Genomic DNA, 19,276 nt, shown 5'->3' with positions numbered 1-19,276 from the left:
GAGAAAACGTCAGCTATACAAATGCATAAAAAACATCAGCAAATCCGTATTCAAATGTATGCATATTGGAATCCAATTTTACAAAAATATATAAAAGAAAATGCATTATATTGAAATTGAAAAACAAAACGAAAAACAGAATAAAAGAAACTAACAGAAGGAGTATCAGATGGGGGGGGGGGGCATTAAAGGGTCATCTTGTATTAGTATAAAGATTTTAGCCAAAAATAAAGAAGTCACATTATATTACGTGGTAGAAACCTTTGAAGACATATAGTTTTTAAATTCCGCAGAAATTTTATACTCTAGCCACAGAGACCAGGTATTAGCGAAAGTAGAAGGCCCATTGGTAGAAAAGACCAGAAGATCCTCCATGGACATATAGTGATCAATTCTTTGGAACCAGTCTTTACACGTGGGGGGGTTGCTGGAATTCCAATAAGTCGGAATGACTGCTCCAGCAGCATTACTCAAATGGCATAATAAGGACTTTTTGTAGGATCCCAGCGAGGAATCAGAGTGGTTAAGTAGCCAGAATACCGGATCTGTGGGGACAGGGGTGCCTAAAATTTGTTGTGAAATGTAGATAACTTCTAACCAAAATTTAGATAACTGAGGGCAATCCCACCATATATGCCGTAGTGATCCTGGGGCCCTGAGACATCTCCAGCAAGTGTTAGGTTTCGTTGGGAACATGGCATGAAGTAAAGTAGGGTGTCTGTACCATCTCATTAAAATCTTATACTGAGTCTCCATGATAGTTGTGCAAACGGAGCTACAATGAGTTTTGAGAAATATAGTTTGCCACTCCTGCTCCGTGAGGGAAATACCCAGATCTAGTTCCCATTTTTTTAGCCCAATGGGGGATGGGGGAGAGGAAGGGTTGGTTAGGAGAATCTGGTATATGGCGGAAATTGTGTAGGAGGGAGAGGTTGGGGAGATGCAAAGTCTCTCAAAGGGAGTGAGGTCTCTATTAGAGATTTTAAGTCTATTTGCTGAAATCAGAAAGTGGCGAACCTGAGGGTACTTCCAGAAGTCAGAGTGTGGGATTGACCATTTTCCTGGAGCTCAGTAAATGATTTAACACCTGCTGTAGTCACCAGCTGGCCAGTTCTAAAAAGGCCTTTTTGCACCCAATTAGGGAAATGTGTTCGTTTTTTTCCTGGACCAAATAAATTGTTGGATTAAAAAATTTAGTGAACGAAACCAGGAATCTGGAATCTGAAAGGGTAGAGATTGAAAGAGGTAAAGCAATTTAGGAAGCTTATTCATTTTCACCATGAATTATAATCTTAAAGCTAGTACACACTACTATACTATGTCTAGTGTATACCGACCTCGTTAATGTCGGGACCCGGCGGGGTGCTGGCATCGGCAAGTGCGTACACACTTGCCGATGCCGGGAGCGACGGCATGACAGCGGGGGCCATACTGCATTCGGCAGCATGGCCCCCGCTGACTATATCACCCGGTCCAATGGGCGATGTCGCTGACAACGTGCGGGGGCGTGCATAGTCAGCGACATAGCCGATTATACCCTGGCCGATTCGGACGATATGTCGTCCGATCCGCCGGAGTGGACGACATATCGTCTAGTGCTTACCTGGCTTAAGTGTGTTACTTGCCAGTAGGAGCGGGTGATATATTAACATTTAGGGTTTCCCAAGTAGGCCCAGACTGACTACTAATACTTGGGTGAAGGCACTGATAAAAGGATGTACACCACTTAGAGAATTGTTAAGGGTGGGTACATTAGACAACACAGTTATTGGTAACCAAGAGTCCCTTTAGAGGTTAAGGGGGGGTTACATGTGCTTTGATGTGATTAGCTGATCCATGGGTTGTGTATTTTGTATTCAGAACTGGAAGATAAAACCTCATACAGTATCTAAAAAAAACGATATTCTTGTTTGTTTTTTCTTTCTTTGACTTTTTATTATACAAGACTGGCTTACCCCTTAAGATCAATATGAATAATTTTATGCCACTAGAGTTTTGAAGTGGATGAAATTCTTACTAGTGAAGTTGGATGGTATACAAATAGCAAGAAATCTCCTTGTAGACCATGTACTTATCAGCTTGTCATTAATTCTTCTACAGGTGATCATGCCAGGTTACTGTGTACAGGGCACCGTGGGGCACAAGATCCTAAGTGGCCAGCGTAAGCTGGAGATGGAAGGGAGGCAGACGGTATGTTTCCTATACCAACCAGTGATGTATGTTTTCATTTACAGTGTTTATTAATGTACTGCAGCTGATAAAGGTTTTTTGTTGTTCACATCCAGCTTGAGGTGAAGATGCAAGTAGAATATATGTCCTTCAGTGCCCATGCTGATGCCAAAGGTATCATGCAGCTGATTCGCCAGGCAGAGCCACGGAATGTACTACTGGTGCATGGAGAGGCCAAGAAGATGGAATTTCTCAAGCAGAAAATTGAGCAGGAATTTCGTAAGTTGGTGACTAGAATTCATACCAGGGAAGTTTTCCAATAACGAATACCTCCTGTACTGTGAGGCTATTCCCGTCATACTCTGTCCTTCCTATTTCATTTCCTGAGGAACTGTTATCATTCATTGTAATGCTGGTTATCCATGCTGAATTTCCAGTTGTGTATCGACTCCTACAACAATATCTCTATCCATAGGTATCCAGTGCTCTATGCCGTTTAATGGTGAGACGGCCACCATTGCCACCAATCCAAACATTCCGGTGGACATCTCATTGGGTCTCCTGAAGAAAGAGAGTGCACTGGGTAGGTCTGCCAGGTCAAAAATAATAAAACTCAATAATGAAAATAACAATGTGGTTGTATTATGCGCTTTTATTACAGTGGATTTATTTGGCTTCTTACTGCAGGTTTCTTGTGTTGTATTTATGGTATAATGTGTGGTTCTCTGTAACTTTAGGTCTTGTGCCCGACTGTAAGAAGCCAAGACTGATGCATGGAACCCTTATAATGAAAGATAATGTAAGTAAAGCGGATCCTGCACTTACAATGGTGCTTCATGTACAATTTTTCTGCTTTGCAAATGTCTGAGTTATTTGCCGGTGCAGATAAATATTACCCCTCTGTCATGCATTATGTGGTCATGTACTGTGAGCTAGAATAGTATTTAATATTGTCAGCAACATCAAGCCCCCGCTCCAAGGAAAATGTTGCTATGGCGTATGTTATGCAATGGACAACCTCTTATTCTCTATCACATCTTTATAATGGGCTCTATAGCATTTTGTTTGCACAGATTACACACACTGACCTGAGTTTCCCCTTGTTCCCCTTGGTAGAGCCTCCGTCTTGTGTCTCCTGAGCAGGCCTTGAAAGAGATCGGCCTAGGTGAGCACCAGCTTAGATTCACCTGCAGGATACACATTCAGGATTCGCATAAAGAGCAGGAGACTGTGCAGCGGATATACAACCACTTGAAAAGGTGACTTGCACTGTGAAAGGCTGTGTGAGTTGTAAGTCAGGGTCACTTGCATAGGTTGTCCTCTGGCAAATGAGTGCCTTGTAGGGTCAGTAGATTATTTTAATCTTTAACCGGTTTATTATAATTTCTTCATATAAAGGAATGGTTTGCACTAGAAGACCTCTAGAACTCCTGTGGCAGCCAATAATACACACCCCACCCCCTTTTGGCAATAGGTTGGCCTGCATCCAGTTGGCAGCTGTGATGATATACACAAAAGGGCTATTCACAAGATTTAGTATTGGCTCACAGCACACTCGCGACACCCTCCTCTATGCACTTTAATGTGATAAAACTGGGTACCAGTGAATGTCTGAACATTAAACTCCCACCAAAGACTAGTAACAATGAGTTTTGCCAAAGTTGTCATTATTCTTCTTCTTCCCATTATTTTTACCTTTCATTTATGGAACACCATAAGGTTCCTGCAGTGCTATACAGTGATAACAAATTAAAAAGCATAAATATTGCAGAAAATAGACAGGATAACCCTAAAGACAGTGGGGGCAGTAGGAGGAGTAACAGATGTAATGAAGAAACTCCCGAAGACTTAAAAAGCAAGGTATAATGGGTTGCACTTTGGAATGATGAAGGAGCAAACAGCACTCATTGAGCCTGTGCCCAATAAATTGAGCAGATGGACAGGATGAGAGTCATGGGTGGGGAAAAGGAGAGACAGAAACCTATTCACGGTGATAGTGCTAGGAGTAGACAATGAGAGAGGAGGGCCCTGGCCGTGTGGGTTTATAGTCTGAGGATGGGGGAGCAACCAGGAAGGTGAAATGGGAGAGGTGGAGGGTGTGCGGAGCGGACTATAGTAATGATGGCTGTTAGGCCTGGATGAAGTAGTGAGTTTGGATAGCTCATTTGGAGTAGTGGAGGATGGCTGAAATTTTGAGAGTGAGGGAGTGAGTTCCAGAGTAGAGGGGGCAGCACGGGAGAAATCTTGGGTGCTGGAGTGAGATTAGGTGATCAGAGCAAAGGTGAGGCAGGAGTGAGTGGACAGAAATGAAGTCTGAAATGTAGGTGTGAATGTCAATATATATACCACTTATTTGAGAGCACAGATTGACTCTGGAAAGACAAATGATTCCCACACCAATAACTGGATGATAATGCTGGAGAATTTGTATGGCTAAAGCCTTTTAAGTAATAAATAGTGTTTTGGCTAGTGAGATTAATGCTAGTCATTTTCTATGCAGTGTCCTCAAGGATCGTACAGTACAACACCTCCCTGATGGTTCCATCATGGTGGAATCAATCCTTCTTCAGGTTTCTACCAATTCAGATGAGCCAGGCTCGAAGGTTCTGCTGATATCCTGGACATATCAGGTTAGTACTGACCAACCTGTATGCAATTGGGCAATATGTAAATTTTTATGAAAACCATATATTTTCTAGAAAAGCTTCTTGCACTATAATTGTGCTTTCGGAAGGTACGCTGCTAGATATTTCCAACTGGTTTATACATGTAGTAAGTATGATAAGTACCATGGTATACATAAGTGATAGGCAACCTGACAGTTCGGAGGCTCCCTAGTCGGCCCTCTAACTTTTAAAGGGGCCGCACATTACAGTTAATCTCAGTAGCAAGATAAATTCATACATTTAATCACTGAAAGATACATCTGCTGGGTACACACTAAATGATGTGTACCCAGCATGATCTCGCTAACGACGGGACCCGGCATCGGCAAGTACATACATGCTTGCTGATGCAGAGTACGACGGCGGGGGCCATGCTTCCGAATGCTAATGCAGGTCCGACGGTCGATGTAGCACCAGAGTGCGCATAGTCAGTGACCTAGCCGGCTTAAGTTATAACAAACTATTTTGACCACAAAGTGGGAAAAAGCTGGAGGCTGCTAGTGGCGGGCCACTTGCGTCCCATCACTGCTATATCGGCCTCTGGTATATCTCTAGATACCTGCAGCATATGCAATACAGCGCTCACTAAAAGCAGGGACCTGGGGAGTTGAAAGGGATGTAACTTTTAACATTTAAAAATAACTAAATAATAAAAATGACTTACCCAATAAGCTGTGACCATAACGTACAGGGTCAGCCCTGCTCACATTAAACGTTAGCCGGGATACCTGAGAATACAGTAAGTGGGAGGTGTGCCAGAGGTGAGCATTAGGCTAATGATAGGAGAATTGGGTACATACCGTATATACTCGACCCGAATAAAAGCCGAGGTACCTAATTTTACCACAAAAAACTGGGAAAACTTATTGACTCGAGTATAAGCCTAGGGTGGGAAATGCAGCAGCTACTGGTAGTAATCCCTCCAACGGTACTGTCCCCAGTAGTAATCCCCCCCTGGTAGTGCCCCCAGTAGTAATATCCCCCCCTGGTAGTGCCCCCAGTAGTAATATCCCCCCCTGGTAGTGCCCCCAGTAGCAATATCCCCCCCTGGTAGTGCCCCCAGTAGCAATATCCCCCCCTGGTAGTGCCCCCAGTATTAATCCCCCCCCTGGTAGTTCCCCCAGTAGCAATATCCCCCCCTGGTAGTGCCCCCAGTATTAATCCCCCCCTGGTAGTGCCCCCAGTATTAATCCCCCCCCTGGTAGTGCCCCCAGTAGCAACATCCCCCCTGGTACTGCCCCCAATATTAATCCCCCCCCTGGTAGTGCCCCCAGTAGCAATATCCCCCCCTGGTAGTGCCCCCAGTATTAACCCCCCCTGGCAGTGCCCCCAGTAGCAACATCCCCCCCCTGGTAGTTCCCCCATTATTAATCCCCCCCCTCTGGTAGTGCCCCCAGTAGCGATATCCCTCCCTGGTAGTACCCCCCGGTAGTAGCCCCCCCAGTAGAAAGAAATGTAAAAAAAAAAAAAAACACTTACCTGTAACCCCGCTCCTGGTCCCGACGCTGCTACAGGCTCCTCCGCCGCTTTGCATAATGGGAGAGACGTCGTCATGACGACGTCTCTCCCATTACCCACTGCGGGAGCCGGAAGATGGCTCCCGCAGTGGGAGCAGCAGTAGCCGCTGAGAGTCTGACAGACTCTCAGCGGCTGCTGATTACACTAAACACATAGCTGCCGGCTCCGGCGGCTGTGTGTTTAACAGTGTGTAGTGCTGACCGAACTCCGTCCGATCAGCGCTACACACGTGGTGCAGCTGTGTCACAGTGACACAGTCTGCACCGCGGCCCGCATGGTACGCTACTCAGCTGCGTACCATGCGGGCATGACTCGAGTATAAGCCGAGGGGGTGCTTTTTCAGCACAAAAAATGTGCTGAAAAACTCGGCTTATACTCGAGTATATACGGTAGCTTATTATACCTGTTTTCATTTAGAACCTTTAGAAGTAGAATGCTGTGTGTTTTTTTTCATTGCTCATTTGGCATTTTCAAGAAAAGTGGGGGGATCTTTATGAAACAGACAAAGTGTTTGGCGCTACTGATCACAGAAATGACCCTTAAAAATGTAAAAAGGTTTTTTTGGAGTTTGTTCCTTTTCAATTGTGATATACAGGATTCTAGCTCTGCAGCCATATTCAAGCGGTGATTGTGAATATCACATACATTGCTAAAGCACAGAAAAAAGGAAAGCATAATAGCACTGAGGTAGAATCCTAAAATCCTAATAATATTTTGTGACTAAATGATGAGACTGTCAACAAGATAGAAAACAACATATATAATAAACACAATTAATATACTATATATATATATATATTTTATAAAGAGATAGATGGAGATAGATATATCTATACTTTATGAAGGCTTAAAGAACAGGTAACTGTTGGCTGATCTGACCTGTTGTTGAAGAGATGTTTACCTTGTGTTATGAGCTAAAACAGCATATAGTGCGGCTGAACACCTCATACTCTCCTATTTAGTTCAAGGCATTTACAAATGCACAGCACATATGGCTGTCTGCTCTGCTAATTTCCCTTGCAGAATGGCTTCATAAAGTTCTCTAAACGAATTCTACATTTGTGGAAACCAGACAGTTTAAATAGACAATTAATGCTATTAATTTGATTTCCTTGAAATACTACATGGCAGCCATAACATATGGTTTAACTCCTTTAGTCACCTGAGTAAGGACTAGAAAAAGCTATGTAATGTGACAACTCCTTCCCTTTGGTGTCTTGAAAATCTTCATCACAGTCATAATGTATAGGATAAGCCCAAGGAGTATATAAAAGCAGAGGGTGGGTTAATTATACTCTACATTACGACTGCAAATAAATTGCACCAAATGCTTTTATATGGAGTAACTATCTGAAGCAATTGCCTTCCAAGGTGAGTATCCGCAGAAGATCTCACATCTAGAAGGTAGTGTTGTCTGGTAAAGGTATGAAGAGATGCCACCCTGCTGCTTAGCACGTATGATACGCCTGAGCCCTGCGTGCCCAGGAGGTCATCGCCAATCGTGTTGACTGTTCCTAGATCACTTCTGGCACTTCATGTCCATTCCTCTTGTAAGTCTACACAAGGACATCCTTGACCCACCCTGTCAGAGTATGTCTGGATTGAGCATATCCTGCATGGGGTCCTACACGAAGGACAAAAAGTTCCTCAGTTTTCCTGACTTCTTTCACTCTGGACAGATAAACATAAATTGCCCTGACAAGATCCAGGGTATGTTGTCATTCATTGTTCTCGTTGGTTGCAGTCAGAGCAAGAAGTATGATTTCCCGATTATGGGAATAGTGGAAACTACCTTTGGTAGAAAAGTAGGATTCATTTGCATTGACCTTTATCTATATTTCTACTTCAGGGTCCATAGGGTATCCACAGGATACCTTGGGGTATAGGTGTGACGTCAGTCATCGGGCACCATAGAGTTAAGCTTTCAGCCTCCCAGGATGCACTAGGGTCCCCCTCCTATACCCCGCCCCCGAGCCAAGGCACCTCACTTTAGTTTGGTGCCCGGCCGGAGTCGGGTGCACCTGTTGGAGTGGGGGCTAGAAGAGCCCCTGAAGCTTTTTCTTCATGCAGCTGTGGCTGCACATCTGGATGAACAGCATGGACAGTCAGTCCTGACGTCCATGCTGTCTTCCCTACACCCCCGCCGGTACCAGAACGCCGGTACTGATCCGGGGATGCTGGTGAGCATCTGGGGTCACAGCTAGCGGTGACCCCAGATGTTCCGGACCATGGCCGGATTCAAGGGGGACAGCAGGTAAGCAGCGGGGTCCCGCGGTGGGTCCCCGCTGTCACATGGTCCAGAGTCCCCAGGCAGGGGGCTCCCTGGGGACTGGCTGCAGCGTGGAGCCAGGTATTGAACCTGCGCTTCCACTACCCCCTGGGACAGCGGACCGCAGCAGAGCGGTAGCGCTGCGGCGTCCCGGGGGTTAAATGCATGCCAGGGGAGCGCGCCTTCCCTGTCTCACAGCCGGCGCCTCCCCTGCTGCACACAGCCCTCTCTGCACACTGCCGACTGGTCCTGTGGCAGCGCTCCTCCCCTAGGCCAGCCTCCTCTCTGCTCCTCGGTGGCCATCTTTCCAACGCATGGTGAACGCTGCTGGAAGCGCTGGACGGAAGCATCGTGGTCTGGGTCCCCCCGCATACCTCTCCTACAATTTTGGTCAGGTCTGTGTATGCTGCGCTGTGTCCTACCAGGCCCTGTGTCTGCGTAGTTGAGTGATCAGCGCTGTTAGTGCAGGAATTGATTTTTCTTTGTATTGTATGTGACTGTGCTAGCGCTGCTGCCTGTAACTTTTCTTCTAACTGTCAGCTTTATTACTGTCCCTGTCCTTTCTGCTAAGCCCTTGCGGTGCGGTGCTGCAGGGTGGTCTCTCGCCTATTTAATATATAATTGGTGAGAGGGGTCACATACTTGGTGCCATCATGTCTGAAAGTGATTTTCCTCTCCGACTACAGTGTGCTACGTGTAAAGTACCGTTAGCGGAGGGGGAGGGTAGCGCGGAGGGCCTCTGCCGGCAGTGTTTGTCTATGGCGCGGCCTATTACGGTTACAGCACCGGTACAGGAGCCGCCCTGGGCTTGTTTCGCTCAGGCGCTTACAACCTTAGTGGGCCAGTTAGCTCCGCAGCCCGCGTTTACGCAGATGGGTTTATCCCAGCAGTCAGTGATGTCGTCACCCATGCAGGGTTTCCCATGACAATTGGTGGTACCCCACAGTCTCCCTATTTCCCCGCTCCCGGTTTCTCAGGAGCCGGCGTGGGTTAACTCCCTGACGAGTTCGGTACAGCACTTGTCGGATGTGTTGCAAGGGGAGTCTGTGATGCGGCCACATAAACGGCCGGTGTCATCTCTGTCGGTTCCTTATGAGGATGACGAGGGGACGTCTGATGATGGGGAGATTCTGGATCCTTACGATCAGGAACCTCTCCATATTAATGGCGCTGACGCTAAGTCCAAGGTATATATTCCTGGACTTATTCGGGCAGTCCGCACAGCCTTGGTGATTGAGGACGAAGTTCCCCCAGCGGCTAAATCAAAGTATGCCTTTTTTAAAGTTGTGAAGGGCGATGCCACAGTCTTTCCTCTTTCGGGTCAGTTAGTGGACCATTTAGAGGAGGCGTGGAAACAGCCTGGCAAAAGATACCAGCCGCAGAGGCGCCTGGCAGTGGCTTATCCGTTCACGGATAATTATTTTGCAAAGTGGGAATCCCCTCCATAGGTGGATTCTCACGTGACCCGTCTTGTCCGTAGTGCCACATTGCCGAGAGCCATCCATGTCCTCCCTTAAGGATGCTACGGACCGCAAGGTGGAGATCTGCTTGAAGTCCGCTTATTCCCTTGCGGGGGGGGCAGCACAGCCGGCTATGGCCATTTGCTGGGTTGCCAGAGCGATGGCGCGCTGGGCAGATTCATTAGAGGCGTCTTTTGATTCCGACTGTCCGGCCGAACAGGCGGAGTTGATTGGTAATCTCCATGATTCGGCCACTTATATCAACGAGGCGGCCTTAGACATTAGTACTCTGGTGTCTAGAATTTCTTCAGCAACGGTAGCTGCTCGTCACACCTTGCGGCTGCGATCCTGGAAGGCGGACGCAGATTCCAAAAAGGGTTTGGAGGCGTTGCCATTTTTTCTGGAGAAGTTCTCTTCGGTCCGGATCTGGACAAGATTGTGGCCACGCTGGCGGCAGCCAAATCAGCTTGTCTCCCGTCGGCCGCTGCTCCTTCTGGTTCTGGACCATCGTCCTTTCGGTCTTATAGGGCCCAGGGCAGGCCCAAACCACAGTCTTTTCCTCGACAGGCTGGCCCTAAGAAATCGGCTAAGCCCCGGAAGCAGGCATGGAGTACCAGACGTCCGGTCCCTAAGCCAGATGACAAGCCTGCGGCCTGACGGTCCGGGCCTCCCTTTGGGGGATCCCAAAGTGGGAGGCCGTCTGCTGCAGTTCGCCCAGTGTTGGTCGGTCACTACGACAGACACTTGGGTTCTCGAGGTGGTCTCCCATGGGTACGCCCTCTCTTTCCGGCACAGATCCCCGGCTCGATTCTTCACCACGGGTCTACCATCAGACCGGAACAAGGCTACGGAGCTGCAGAAGGTATTGCACACTATGCTCCAGGCTGGAGTTATAGTGCCTGTTCCATTCTCCCAGAGGGGCCAAGGTTTCTATTCAAATCTTTTTTTGGTACAGAAACCCAATGGGTCGTATCGTCCGATTGTCAACCTCAAGGCTCTCAACAAGTCTTTGCGGGTTCCGAAGTTTCTGATGGAGACCCTACGGTCCACAATTCTGGCGCTGGAACCTGGGGACTACATGGTGTCATTGGACATACAGGACGCTTACCTGCATGTCCCTATTCTTTTGCGCCATCAACAGTTCCTCAGGTTTGCAATCCGCAGCGACCACTTCCAGTTTCGGGCGTTACCTTTTGGCCTGGCGACAGCACCACGTGTGTTCACCAAGGTGATGGCGGTCATGGCGGCTTCTCTGCGGCTGCAGGGAGTCCGCATGTTGCCGTACTTGGACGACCTTTTATTGGTGGCAGGATCTCCAGAGTTCCTTCTACGCCACTTGGACCTGACCATTGCGCTACTGCAACGGCACGGCTGGCTAATCAACTGGCAGAAGTCCACTCTAATCCCGTCTCGGCGCGTTCTGCACCTCGGAGCCTTATTGGACTCGGAACAGCAAAGAATCTTCGTGACGGGGGATAAAAGATCTCTGCTTTACAGTCGAGGGTGCGCAGTTGTCTGCACAGCCGCCGGGTGTCTCTACACTCGGCGATGAGGTTACTGGGCTCCATGGTGTCGGTGTTCGACATGGTGGAATATGCCCAGTTTCACTCCAGACCTCTGCAGCACCTGATCCTGTCCAAGTGGAACGGGCTGCCTCAGTCTCTGAAGTCCCAGACGATTGTGCTCACCCCGGAGGTTCGCCTGTCCCTTGCCTGGTGGTTACAGACGACCCATCTCAGCAAGGGACGTCCGTTCTGGGTTCCAAATTGGGTCCTGTTGACAACGGACGCCAGTCTTCGGGGCTGGGGAGCAGTTTCGGGTCCACACTTGTTCCAGGGCAGGTGGACGCCGACAGAAGCGGAGCTTCCAATCAATATCTTGGAACTCCGTGTGGTCTTCAATGCTCTCCAGCAGGCACATCGGGTTCTCCAGGGTCGTCCGGTACAGGTCCAGTCGGACAACGCTACCACCGTGGCCTACATAAAAAGGCAAGGAGGAACCCGAAGTCGGGCGGCTCTCGTGGAGGTCTCTCGGATCCTGGTATGGGCGGAGCGCAATCTTCCGGCCATATCAGCGGTCTTCATCCCGGGAGTGCTAAATTGGGAGGCGGACTTTCTAAGTCGCCAGGACGTTCATCCGGGGGAATGGTCCCTGCACCCGGACATTTTTCAACTGCTGGTGGACAGATGGGGTCTTCCAGAGATCGATCTCATGGCGTCCCGGCACAACAACAAGTTGCCGGTGTACGGGTCTCGCACAAGAGACGAAGGGGCGTCTCTGGTGGATGCTCTGTCCGTCCGGTGGACGTTCAGGTTCGCATACCTGTTCCCTCCGGTCTCCCTTCTTCCACGGGTAATCCGGAAATTCAAACAGGAAGGAGGGACGCTCCTGTTGATAGCTCCCGCGTGGCCCAGACGGCACTGGTTCTCAGACCTTCAGGGTCTGTCCGTGGACAGTCCTCTGCGGTTGCCGCTACGACCGGACCTTCTGTCACAGGGTCCTTGTCTTCACCCGGACCTGACTTGGCTGTCTTTGACGGCGTGGCTGTTGAGACAGCCATGCTGAGGTCCAGGGGGTTTTCCAGCTCTGTGGTGTGTACCATGTTACGAGCTCGGAAGCCATCTTCCGCGAGGATACACCATTGCGTGTGGCATACGTTCTTCCAGTGGTGTCGACCGAGAGGTTATGCACCGCGGGAATTTCGTCTGTCTCGGATACTCGCCTTCCTACAAGTGGGACTAGATCATGGGCTTCGCCTTGCTTCTTTGAAGGTACAGGTTTCGGCCCTGTCTGTCTGATTTCACCGTAGGATTGCTACAATCCCGGATGTGCGCACCGTTATGCAAGGTGTTCTCCGCATTCAGCCGCCCTTTGTTCCACCTGTGGCGCCTTGGGATTTGGCTGTGGTCCTGAGGGCTCTCCAGGGACCGCCGTTTGAACCATTGGGCTCAGTGGATTTTAAATGGCTAACAGCTAAGACTGTTTTCCTTCTGGCTATTGCTTCGGCCAGACGTGTTTCTGATTTAGGGGCTCTTTCTTGTAAACCCCCTTTCTTGGTTTTTCATGGGAACAGGGCAGTGCTCCGCACTCAGCCCGAGTTTCTTTCCAAAGTTGTTTCCCAGTTTCATGTTAACGAGGAAATCGTTGTTCCGGCCTTTAACTCACCTGGTCTGTCAGTGGGTGAGGCCTCTTTGGATGTCGTGCGGGCCTTAAGGACTTATGTTGACCGCACTTTGTTTAGGAAGTCGGACGCCTTGTTTGTCCTCTATGGCTTCCGTAAAAAGGGTTGGCCTGCTTCAAAACAAACTTTGGCAGCCTGGATCCGTATGGCTATTTCTGAAGCTTATCTTCATGAAGGCCTGCCGGTTCCTCCTTCTGTGAAGGCTCATTCCACTAGGTCTGTGGGTCCTTCGTGGGCAGCTCGACGTGGTGCCTCTGCAGTCCAGATCTGCAAGGCTGCTACGTGGTCCTCTGTCCATACCTTCGTGAGGTATTACAGGTTTGACACCTTCGCCTCTCAGGATGCTTCCTTCGGGCGGCGGATTCTCCTTTCTGCACAGGAGCGTCCCCACCCTTAAAGGATACTGCTTTGGGACATCCCCAAGGTATCCTGTGGATACCCTATGGACCCTGAAGTAGAAAATATGAGATATGGTAAGAACTTACCCTTGTTATCTCTATTTCTACGAAGTCCATAGGGTTCCACAGGACTCCCGCCCTGTCGCACCTGTGCTGCAGATGGGCTTTGCTCTGGTCACCGGTTTTTCCGTCTCCCTCTGGTGAGAATGTGATTCTTGTGTGTGTCCAGATCTTTTTTCTCTCTCTTCCTTCTCCTCCTCCGGCCTATGGCTTGGTAACTAACTGAGGTGCCTTGGCTCGGGGGCGGGGTATAGGAGGGGGACCCTAGTGCATGCTGGGAGGCTGAAAGCTTAACTCTATGGTGCCCGATGAATGACGTCACACCTATACCCCAAGGTATCCTGTGGAACCCTATGGACTTCGTAGAAATAGAGATAACAAGGGTAAGTTCTTACCATATCTCATATTATGTTCAAATAAGGCTTGTTACACTATAGAGCACGCAGTTCTCCCACTCAACATACATGCATGGTTGCTACCAGAAGAAATACTTTCAGTGTAAGCAACTTGTAAAGGGTCAAAGCGATCAGACAGTAGAGCATCTGGTACTAGATCAAGATCCCAAGTACCACAAAATACTTGCTACAATGCCTAATTCTCTATAATACTTGAAAAAAAATAAAAATTAAGTGAGACCCCTCTCTGTTGTCCAGGAAGACATTTAATGCTGACATCTCAGGGTACTGAGAGTATGACCCTTGTCAGATCCTAGTCTGTGGAATGGTAGCTGAAGCCGGGTCAAATATTGTATGTTTTCACCACAATACATGTCTCCCTAATCCTTTAGTAAAATTTAGATTTTTGTTTTCTAGTTTTCAGAAGCATCTCTATTATTTTGTTAGTGACTTCTTTGCAACTTTGCATTGTTTGCTTAATCTCCATGCCGCCAAAGGGTTGGGACACAGAATCCGCAGGAGATCTGACAGAGGTGGCAGATGTCTTGTCAAGCCACTACAAACCATGGCATGGCGTATCCAAAACTGAAGCAGAGCTGCAGTATGATGTCTGCTACTTCTTTCTTGATCTTCTGCAGAGTTCACAGTTGGCTCAATCCATAGCTCGCCCCCACATGCAGTGGCGTGAATTGCCATTGTAATGGCGTACATGCCGTTTCTCATAGTAAACTCCTTCTTGGAGGCACTTGTCTGTGTGCAGAGGGAGGTCCCTTATGTCTGACCCCTAATGGATAATTTTCCTGTTGTCACACGATACTAGTTTGGACTGGGGCATCTGTGTGGTAGGAGAGTGGGTTGTCTTCTCTAATCTTGCTGATTTAGCCTAGATTTTACTGCTAACACAAGGATGGTTTGTTTCCCAAAGGGGCAGTTGTCTTAGGTTTAGTTTGATATCCTGCGTTTTGGACAGCAGCTTCCCCGAGATTTTGACCAGGTTTCTGTTTAAAAAAAAGAAACCAACAAATTGCTTATTGTGTGTTTGTTCGGGTCTGTCCGCATGGATGGAAATGGAGATTGACATCCCAAAACCAAGCAGGAGGCTGCACAACTTGTGCATTACACTTGTCCAAGCTCCTTCGAGGTTGTAGGGAGCAGGATCCTCTCTGTGCAAATTGTGAGACTGATGCACTCAGTCAGTGCACATCTAGGGATTCTCTGGCTGAGGATGTTGCCTGTATGGATGAATGTCATGGCCCAGTCCATTGTAATTCCTTTTAGTCCTCTGCCAGCTCTGCTTCTTTATCTACTCCCACCGCGGTAACCCTCACCTCCTTGGATGCCGGGTTGGCCCTGCATATGGACAGACTTTCAAAAGTATGTTCTTCAATGCGATTCATGAGGTCATCAACTTCCAGTTCTTGGAAATGCCAGGCTCAACCTGGTGTACAATTCCCGAGAGGGGAGGTTTTAGACCAGGACTAGATTGACCAGTCTAGTTGGAAGGAGATCTCTCCCAACAGCATGAAGGATAGCGACCTGATCATGGCCATCTGCCAGACTTTGCAGATAGCGGAGGATGAGCCCTCTGCCTCTGTGGCACCTTTTAGACTTTTTTAGGAAAAAGAAACTGGATATTACTTTCCCTTCCTTTGATCACTATACAGACGTGTAGGGGGAAGCCTGGCTCAAGCTTGACAGATGGTTTAAACTTCCTGCAGGGTTCCAGTACTCATACCTGTTCATGTACAAGTACACTGCTGTTTGGGAGGTTCCCCCATCGATGGATAACCCTACTGCTTGTTTGGCAAAAGCGCTAAGCCATCTTTCCAGACCAAAGTGGTTTCCCGTTTTCACCTAAACAAGTAGATCTGTTAACGACTTTTTGTTCTTCTGATTCTGGTAATCCTCTCCACTTCTTGGATGTTGTCAGGGCTGTGTGGATTTATGTGGATCGGACCACGTTTGCTCAAAAGTCAGACAGTCTATTGGTCCTTTATGACTCTCACTGGCAGGGCTTGTCTGCATCTAAGCAGTAAGTAGCTCACTTCTGTTGTTCTTCTTGGGCGGCATGACAGGGTGCCTTGTTTGAGCAGCTGTGCAGGGCAGCCTTGTTTGGTCCTCTATGCACACCTTTAGAAAATGTTGTCGGTTCATCATGTTTGTGGCCAATTTTGGGCTTAATATTGAGCATGACATTACACGTGCTGCGTGCGTGCTCAGTTTGCGAAGACTGGTGGTAATCAGCTACGATCTGGAGTTTGGCAATTATTTCTTATGACAAAGACACTGGACGTTTATGTAATAGGTTCCGAGTTTAAGGCAGTGCCATGTTTTCAGCAAGATCGATGCTAAATTTAAAGTGGCAAATAGTGAAACCAGATTATTAACTAATTGTGGTGACATTGCTGAGAAACACACCAGCTCATTAAACTTGAAACCTATTATCTAAGGAATCGGTATGAAATACTGCCGGCCATTCGATTCCCGGCAGCGCCTGGCCAACAGATGAGCAGAGCCCTGCAGCGGAAGCCCGACAGCGTTGGAAGTCCAGATCGTCCCTAAGGTAAGTATAAACTAACTTAACCCTAACCCTCCTTTGGGGTGCCTAACCCTAACCTACCCCCCAAGTGCCTAACCCTAATCCCCCCCTCTAAGTGCCTAACCCTAACTTCCCCCTGGGGGTGCCTAACCCCCCCCCTAGCCTAACCCTAACCCTCCTGGGGGGTGCCTAACCCTCAGTCCCCCCTGGGTGTCCTAAACCTAACCCTCCCCCCCCCCGCAGCTGTCCGCTCGCGGCGCCCTGCATCCCTTCGATCGGGATGCCAGGCGCCGGTCTCCCGGCATCGGGGAAATGTCAGGCGTCTACATCTGGACGCCCGGCATTTCACCCTCGCCGGGATATGACAGTCGGGAAGCCGGCTGCCGGTATTAAGGCAGCCGGTTTCCCGATTGTATACCTTATCTTTTTTTTTTTTAAATATCTTTTTATTGAACAGCAATAAAACAGTTATACATTGCACAATCCAAGAATTAGAGAAAATAAAATTGTCTGATAAACGACTAGTCTGTTTCTTGGAACAAACAATATACAAACTACTGTTAATCTTTTCAAACTTTTTTTGGAAAATAGTACAAATATAGATTGAAATTATGTCAAAGTACAAAGAAACAAAGTACTTGAATATAATATAATGTAGAAAATTACAAAATTACAAATACTGTATAAAAAAATCAATATAGTACACCGTATAGAAATGCAAGTAAATATACAATCAATGTCACTCAAACTATGCAACTTATAGAGCCAGTGTAAGCAGCAATTGAATTTTGAGTTAACCAATTATCACATCAACTTCGGTATATCAGTCAATCGTTGCGTCAATATAATCTACATCAATGCAGAATTATATTAGAAAAAAGGGGGGGAGAGTTAGAATAAAATGATAAAAGAAACAGAAGAAGAAAGAAAGGTGAAATAGAAATAGAGGGGGGATCACTGACAGAAGGTGAGAGATACCTTGTCTGGGGGGATTCACAGAGAGCTACATATAAATAGCACAAATAGGGGCATTTTAAGTGATATTTCTTAGCATAAACCATTCCGTGTGATCAAAGACTTTCCATATGTTATTCTGAATCTGGACCGGTAAGCATTGTATGTATGGTTCCCATTTTTTGGAAAAAATCCGTACCCCTCTTTCGATGTTAAAGATAGCCATACGTCTCTCCGCATAAATTACCTCCAGCAGCGCAGTTTTCCATTCCATTAGTGTAGGTGCTGATTTTGAGATCCAGTAATTAAGGATAAGTTGTTTAGCTACTGTAACCATGACTCTCAGAGCAGGTTTCCATGGGCCCAAGGAGGACTCAGACTCCCATATTGAAAATTCTGCGAAAATAAGAGCTGCCGCATTTTTGGACAATTTAAGATGTATCGTATTATTTAGATAACACAAAATTTTATTCCAAAATCTATGGATCTTTCTGCAGTACCAGAGGTTATGCGAGAGAGAGGCATTAGAGCAGTCACATTTCACACAATTTCCCTCCTCCAGTGGCACAAAATGTCTCCGTTGGGCCGGGGACATATATGTACGATTTAAAATTCTAAGATGAATTTCTTGAAGTCTCGCTGACTTAAGGCAGGGTAAAACACAATCCAGATTCGCAACAAATGGCTCCAAGTCACATAATTCGGGTATCTCTGTGTGCCAAGCTTCCGCAACTGGTGCCCAAGCATGTATAGGAATTTCAATCAGGTATTTATATAAATGAGCTATTCTGAATTTGGTTGAGCGACATAAGAGTAGAATGTGACCCATTGTATCTGTGTTAATTGAGATCCATAAAGGATTATCTAAGGATTGAATGAAATGGCGTACTTGTAGAAACATAAAAAATTGTGTACGAGGGATGTCATATTTATCCTGTAATTGTACAAAGGAGAGCAAATTGCCACCCGGATCAAATACATCTTTGATGGACATGATTCCCTTTTGATTCCACATTTTAAAAAGAGGAATGTCAAGTGAAGGGGGAAAACAGGGATTACCCCATAAGGGGATGTACGGGGATGAAAAAGGATTTTTCCCCAAATGTGTATTAACCTTCAACCACGTAGTGTAAGTGTCCCAGAATAAAATATTAGAACGAAATATCTTAGGAATGTGTATTTTAGGGGTGTGTAACAAGGCTGCTGGGGCATATGGGTGAAATAATGCTTCCTCCAAGTCAGGATTAGTATAGTGATCGGTATGTAATAACCAATCAGTTATATATCGGAATATGGCAGCTTTTGCAAATGCAGAGATGCTTGGGATGCTCAGCCCTCCATTTTTTTTTCAATAGGTAAGCTCGGGAACGCGGCATTCTGGGTTTCTTGTACTGCCAAATGAATTTAAAAAAGATCTGCGTAAACTTCAGTACATCCACTCTTGTTAAAGTAATGGGTAAAGTTTGTAAAAGATAGGCTAGTTTCGGGAACACCACACTCTTTATTACAGTTACTCGTCCGAGTAGAGAGAGTTTAAGATCTTTCCAATTCTGGAGTTGGGAGTTTAATCTATTTAGCAATGGAGAGAAATTAAAAGCATATAGAGAGGATAATTGAGCTGGTATAAATATACCTAAGTATTTTAATTTATGTGTTGCAATTGTGAA

The 19,276-nt window shown here is 47.0% G+C and overlaps 1 protein-coding gene across 5 annotated transcripts in view; it reads left to right on the top strand.

Annotated features, from left to right (window-relative positions):
* Positions 1-19,276, top strand: part of INTS11 (integrator complex subunit 11) — a 52,369-nt gene that overhangs the window by 18,467 nt on the left and 14,626 nt on the right. For all 5 annotated transcript variants that reach the window (XM_088482255.1, XM_088482259.1, XM_088482258.1 and 2 more), the window contains exons 12-17: positions 2,101-2,190; positions 2,286-2,448; positions 2,645-2,752; positions 2,907-2,968; positions 3,286-3,428; positions 4,670-4,799. In XM_088482255.1, the coding sequence (XP_088338381.1) occupies positions 2,101-2,190; positions 2,286-2,448; positions 2,645-2,752; positions 2,907-2,968; positions 3,286-3,428; positions 4,670-4,799 (696 nt within the window). The remainder of the gene's footprint in view (positions 1-2,100; positions 2,191-2,285; positions 2,449-2,644; positions 2,753-2,906; positions 2,969-3,285; positions 3,429-4,669; positions 4,800-19,276) is intronic.

This window comes from Taudactylus pleione, unplaced genomic scaffold (assembly GCF_031769625.1).
Source record: "Taudactylus pleione unplaced genomic scaffold, aTauple2 ptg000284l, whole genome shotgun sequence".
Lineage (NCBI taxonomy): Eukaryota > Metazoa > Chordata > Amphibia > Anura > Myobatrachidae > Taudactylus > Taudactylus pleione.
This window is presented reverse-complemented; position numbering and strand designations above follow the sequence as displayed.